Source organism: Corvus brachyrhynchos, unplaced genomic scaffold (assembly GCF_000691975.1).
Source record: "Corvus brachyrhynchos isolate BGI_N302 unplaced genomic scaffold, ASM69197v1 scaffold499, whole genome shotgun sequence".
Taxonomy (NCBI): domain Eukaryota; kingdom Metazoa; phylum Chordata; class Aves; order Passeriformes; family Corvidae; genus Corvus; species Corvus brachyrhynchos.
In genome coordinates, this window is record NW_008239771.1 from 655,394 (window position 1) to 662,156 (window position 6,763).

The 6,763-nt window shown below is 44.7% G+C and overlaps 1 protein-coding gene across 1 annotated transcript in view; it reads right to left on the reverse strand.

Moving 5' to 3' along the window:
• Positions 1–540: 540 nt before the first annotated feature.
• Positions 541–6,763, reverse strand: part of DMBT1 (deleted in malignant brain tumors 1) — a 45,439-nt gene continuing 39,216 nt past the window's right edge. The window contains 9 exon segments of the mRNA XM_017742917.1: positions 541–1,721; positions 2,808–3,196; positions 3,310–3,482; positions 3,709–3,920; positions 4,228–4,378; positions 5,154–5,183; positions 5,651–5,711; positions 5,714–6,015; positions 6,315–6,356. Coding sequence (XP_017598406.1) covers positions 1,436–1,721; positions 2,808–3,196; positions 3,310–3,482; positions 3,709–3,920; positions 4,228–4,378; positions 5,154–5,183; positions 5,651–5,711; positions 5,714–6,015; positions 6,315–6,356 — 1,646 coding nt within the window. The 3' untranslated portion in view covers positions 541–1,435.

A 6,763-nucleotide genomic window follows, 5' to 3' on the forward strand; every position in this document is an offset into this window, starting at 1 on the left:
AGCTCACAAAATTTTGAGGCATTAGGTAAATGGTTTTAGGATGATGTGAGAGGAGAATGAAAGAGGAGGAAAATGATAAAATGATTGTGCTAAACAACTTGTGGCACGGAAGTTGAAATTATTTCTTAATCCTTGAAGTGGTGTTAGGATTACAAAGCTGTTCTAAGGTATTGTGGCAGAATTTATTGCAGATAAAGATATCACAGCTTCCTACAAATGGCACATGTGGGACTGTCATCAGTGAAGCATTTTGGTGGCTCATAATGTGTAAGGTTTACCCTGCATTCATCCAGTGAGGGATGCTGACCTTTGCTCTGAAGAAAACAGCTTCTTCGGTTCCAGTCTTGCAGAAAAACCATTAAGAGCAGAAACAACAACTGCCAGGATGGTGACAGCACCAACCATCAGTGTGAGGGAATTGTTGTCAGCAGTGGGAAGATATTTAAATATTTATATTGAGATAAATTTTATATTAAGATATTTAGAAGCCCCCTGCTTAGTGTTTCAGAAGCAGGGGCTCAGACCCTCCCTGGGAATTTTTAATCAAATAGACCACACTCTTCAACACAGTAAAACATTTGTATTTTAAGCACAGAGGCATTAATTTGAGAGACATAATAGATTTATTGCTTTGTAAACATTCCTTCCTTCGATTATAAATTACACTGCTCACAGAACAGATTACTTTTAGCTTGGCAATCTCTGCATTTTATAAATAAGCACAGACCCATCATTGTTTCAGTGAGAAATTCAGCATTAAAAGCAATACTCAAAATAATTAGAATATTGTATAGCCCCAATTCCAATTGCTAGAAGAGCCCAGCCCTATGAGTGAAACTTATTGGAGTTTGATTCAGCATATTGAAGATCAAGGCACAAAGAGCTCCCAGATCAAAGTCAGAAATAAGCAAACTCACAGATTCATTGCTTTCAACTATTTGGACAGGCTTCATATTAGCAGGGATGAGAACTCAACTAAGTAAACTTCAGAAAACAACTGAGAAGCAGAAAACAACAGAGGGAATGAAATGTTTCTCAAGAAGGCTGGGAATTTGCTCCTGGCTGGCTGTCTTGGACTCATGGGCTCGTTTAGTTTAGAAAAGACCTTTAAGGTTGTCGAGTTCTGCCATTAAATTAGCACAGATAAGTCCACCATCAAACCATATCCCCAAGTACCATAAAATTCACAATCAGACTGGAGCTAATTAGCACAATTCAGGGAGTTATAGTACTAAAATGGATTACAGGCAACTCCCCTTTGGGACAGCCAGAGCAGTTACACTTTATAAAAACACAGCTGAAAGCAGAAGCTTGCAAGGTGTTGATCCTTCCTTTTTTATGGCAAAGTTGGCAAAAGCAGATTTCAGTGACAGGTGACAGAGCTATGGCTTTTCTTGAAGCCTGTTGGTCATCTCAGAGCAAATGTGAGAGAAATTTATTCAGGTTTCCTGGTGTTCCCACTCGGAGCATGCTCTTCTTGGAGCTGAAGGGGTCCAACCACCACTTCCACTTTCTCCTCAGCAGAACTGGTGTCTCTCTTGGCCCTGGTGCTGCAGGTCTGGTAGCAGTGGGAGGAGTAGTCCCCGAGCCTGCAGACCAGCATCTGGCACTTCAGGTACACTGATGGGTGCCGGCTCATGAACTCAAAGGCATTAAATTTGAACCGAGCAAAGTGGCTGGAAGGGGAGTAGAACGTGGCATAGGAAGGATCTCTAGGACACCTAGAAAGGGACAAAAAGGGAATTAGTCTTCATGGATGCACACAGGCATATTCCTGCAAAATTACAGAATAAAAGTACGTTATATCATAGTCAGCTACTAAGAACACAGTGGGATGAAAATGCAACTTGCATAACATAGTAGAGACTTTTAAAATACAGACTTTTTAAAGTCCTATGAAGCAGCTGGAGCATTGGCAACTCTTCCTCTTTTTCTGAGAGAAGAACACTTTAAGTGGTGAAGAGGGAAGAACAGACTCTTACTTGTGTCAGTACTATACAAGGCATAAAAAATTAGTCTAATGCTTTACCCAGTTTTACTAAAGTATTTAACTCCTAGGATGGTAACTCCTACTGCCAGTTTTCACTGTCTCATCTACGTTTCTCCCACTGCTTTGATTTTTGCTCACAGGACAAAGATGAAGTAAGTGAAATGAAATAATAGTAAGGTCTAAATATAATTCTTATTTCCAGGCTCATACTGTAAAAATAAAAAATATAAAAAATCAATAATTTTCACAGTCTGTTGATAGTGAGTTCTAAACCAATTCAGATTAGCTGCATTATTTTAAATAAATGTGGATGACAGGTGTGATTCTAGCAACTTGAAGTGATGCCTTTTCCTGGTCTTAAAATCGAGAATCAAACACGGTTAGAAGGGGAAAAGGGATTTTACATCTGTATTTATTCTAAGGATCCTTAGGTGCACCATGCCCAGGTGGAATGCACTGAAATGCATGCCACAATGCACACACACAAGAGACTGGGTATATCATTATAGGTGTTACTAATTAGCAGATCTATCAAAGATTCCCCAATGAGAGGCTCAAATGGGTCCCCCTCCCCAGGGAGCCTTCCCCTGGATGGTTCTATCTTAGTTTACAGAATGTGTTCTGGAGAGGACCTTGATGTCTGGGGCTTTCTGATCCCTAACTATGAGGCTTCTAAGATGTTTAGTCTCCTAGCTTGACAAATAAGTCTAAGAATGTAGACTAAAAACCACTAAGAATACAGAAGTTGTAAAAAGGTATAACAGGGGTATAAAAGAAAAGGCAAAAAATCATCATGACATCAGAACAAAACTCTTACCCATTCTTGACTAAGTAATAGGCCAGCGTGTTAAAATCATGAGGGTCAGGTGATGCCACACAGGTGTCCACAACCACCTTCAGGTTTGGGTCTGAGTTGTGAAGACAAGCTTGGAGGTACAGATTTTGGTTGAGGTCGATGTAGTAGGGAGAGCTGCGCACTTGCCGCAGGAACGCTGGGGAATCGTAGAAGGTGATGTTCATGTTGTATCTTCCAAACTGATACTCATTCACGTCCACAGTGTCCTCAGCAGCATACATCACCTGCTGCCAGCTCTTCCTCAACATTTTGCAGCTGACGTGTAAGTTGATATTCTTTTTCCTCTTGATTATGTACCCGGAAGATGCAACCCTGATCATGTTGGAGTAGTTGATTGTATCGTTGTTCTCCTGTGTAACAACGCAATTTAAAATCAGGAATTGCACTTTTGTCACATTCCACCTAAGTCCTAAGTTTTGCTAAGCTTAAATATGCAGTTGAGTGCCCCAAACAGGGAGTGTACCTCTTGTATTGTCCCACAGCTGTTGTAGGGAATGTTGAATACAACCTCCTGTGACGTGACTGTCGGTCTGCAGCGACTGTCGTTCAGGATGACCCTCTGTGCTGAGTAGCCTTGAGACTGGAGGTAGTCTCTGCTGACCACAACGTGCATGTAGTCTGGCAAGCACTGAATGGCTGATAGAAGGGGAAGATACAATATGTTTGTGACTTTAGGAATTTGGTAATGATTAGAGGCTTTTTTTCCTAAATTTAGAAGTTATGCAGTTCCCACCCCAACCCATTGTATTTCACGCACATCATTCAATTTCCACAAACATCTTTAAATTTACACAAACATTTATTTTGCAAACAAAAGCAATAAATAGGCTTGTCTGTTGAGAAACACTGGCCAGGAACTTACTGGTGTTGTGACCTGCTGGAATGGAGGAGTAGTGAGCCTGAAACCCTCTGAAGGAGTATCTGGAATCACTGTGGAAGCGAACACTCATCATGTTTGAAGAGGACACGTATGTGGGAAAGGAACCAGAACAGAATCTTCCAAGAAGAGGGGAAGAGTGGAGAGGCCCATCATAGACTTCAATGTAGTCATGCTGGCATGTGCCACTTTGCATCCTGGTGGACAAACATCAGCACCTTGTCAAATCCATTTCAGAAACTCTGACTTCACTGCCTAACGTGCTCAAGTCTTTCAGCATTTAAAGTTTTCACAGCGAAGGTTTAATTTGGCTTGTACACAGCTTTAGCAGAAAATGGTGAACAAAAAATGCAACAGCAATCTGGACTTTGAACTGGTCTTCCAACTGTGGATGTTATTGGAAGTATCTTTAAAATTGGGAAGGTTGCCTGTTTCAGATAAGATTTCAAACTTCTCAAGTGAGTTTTGACTGATATTTGCCCAGCGAATCAACGATTTACTTACACGATGTCTCTAAATGTGAGTGTTACACGGAAATTGTTCTCTACTTGTATTTCCCACACGCAGTCAGCGTCGTTTGGATAACTTCCAGGATAGTTGGGACTCTGCAGCACCCCAGAGGAATCTGAGATTGAGCCACCACAAAAATAAGGTGCTGCAGAAAGAAATGGGAAAGAATTTACTTACAGTAACCTCTGCAAAAGTGTACTTGAGCTGTACGTGTCTCATCCACAGCTGTCGAAAAGCAAGTCCCCTGCTGACTGCAGGTCATAGTCTGTAGGAGCCAAATCAAAACTAATATTTGTTTTCATTTTAGGCTTGCTTTCATGATGAATTTGGAATGCCCTCAGTGGTGGATTTTCATCCATGGTGTCAGACTACCCTCTTCAGGCTGGGCTGGTAATACCTTGATGTCTTCTGCCCCTTTTCACAGTTGAGGCAGATTCTGGGAGGTGTCATGACAGTTGAAATGGAAGTGCCTTCCTCAACAGACAGCCTCTCATCATCCTCTACTCTGCTGCTTCTCTTTATTCCCCTAAGGTCTTTGAAGGGTAAATAAGTTGCAAATTTTCTAGAAAACTCTGTAATTTTACGATTTCAGGCTGAAATAAACGCTCCAGGCCGCTGTGAAAAATCTTAAGTATAAATACAGCTGAAAAAGCTTTAGTGTTCCTGCCAGCATGAATGACATAATTCTTGTTAAACACACAGATAATCCCAGAAGTGTGTTTGTAAGAAGGTGAGCACAAGCTCTGAACTTAAATCCTACAAGCTGTGACATGAAAAGGTGATAATCCATTTTATATTCTGCCTAAAAAATCATGCACATTTGCAGTGATACTGTCAAAGACAAATTTAAAAAAATGTGCAACAGGGAGACAGACAGACCACAAATTAGGAAGGTGAGAAGAGCCACAGAAGAGCATTACCTGGTGGAGGTGTTGAGGTGGCCACAGGAGCTGTGGGTGTGAAGGAAGAAGAGACACACATGAGAAGTGCAGTTCATGAGAAAGGTCCTGGGGCCAAGACATGGCCTTGTTTTGGGGCAGAGTGTTAAAATGGGGATCACAAGAGGCAGGGGATGAGGACACAGGGGGCCAGGCACAGAGGGCCGTGAGCTCCACAGGAGACCCAGTTGCCACCACCAAAAATGATCATATTCTCATTTCTTCTGATCATATCCCAAAACCCAGAGTATGTCAAGGAAATAGTGCTACCCACGCAAGACTTGAAGAGGCAAAGGCAGAATGATCCCTGGGTGTGTTACCCCGGTTGCAGTGAAAGGAAATCCCTGCTCAGGGAGTTTCACCAACTCAGCGATGGCTACAGAGTTCCTGGACTCAAAGCTCAGCTCCCCCATTTGCCACATATAGAACCCATTCAGAATGATGCACGCACAGGCCTGTGGTGTCTGCTGGCCACTCACCTGCACAGATGACACCGGCATCCTCCACGTGCCTGCAGTTGTGCACGCCCCAGCCGGTGCGCCGGCGCCACAGCCCAGCTGCCGGCACACCACCTGGGCATCCTGCAGGTCCCACTGGTCGTCACACACCGTCCCCCACGTGCTGCCATCGTACAGCTCCACGCGGCCCTCGCAGCCGTTCCTGCCGCCCGACAGCCGCACGCTGGCCCCTGGCACACGGCACAAGGCAGGGATCGGGGTCACTCCAACCTGGCAGCTGCAGACTGCACCTCTGCAGCTGTTTTGTAGATTTGGCTGCAGTGACCATGATCTGGGGTGGTGCAAACCCAAAAGGTGAGGGGTGGAGAGGGACTGAGTAAACACCACTGGAATGCAGATGGCAGAGGAACCCTATCCAGGGACTTTCTGCCCGTGTCTCGTTGGAGCTGCCTGGGTGCAGAAGTCAACAAGGCACTGGGGCATTTGCAGCAAAGCCCTTTGCAACCCTGGAGTGTGTCCAAGCACTTTGGGGGACCACTCAATCCCCCTGGAGATGTCATGGGCACAAGGGGACCAGCAGCCTTGCACTGAGCAGGATCAGCCCCATTGGACTCCCCTGTTCTCTTCTCGTGCCAGGCTGAGGCTCACTGCAAAACTGGACATAAGCTGGGTGAGCAGGACTTACCTGTTGTGAGCGGCCATTGAGCAGGAGGGGTTGGCTGGGCAGCTGGAAGGAAGAAGAGGGAGTGAATGCAATGGCAGTGAATGCTTCAGTCTTGTGGCAGTGTATGGACTTGGACGTGGACATGGACATGGACATGGACATGAGAATTCATGGTGCAGGACTAAAGGGGGAAGAGAGCTTGGGTCCTGCCTTGCTCCTATCCTGATACCAGCCTGACCTGTCGCCAGTCATGCCCCATCCTCCCCAAAGAACAATCCTGCACTCCAGCTCTTTACACCCTCATTTAGTGCCTACAGCAGGAAGTGTGGAAAATCTGGTGTCCCCTCTCTGAGCAAAAATGGGGATTATTCATCACTCAGGCTTCAACCCCAGGAGGCAGAAGACACCAAGGCTCATCTCTGCCCTGGCTGTACCAGAGGAACTCAGCATGACTATTCCCAGTGGACAGA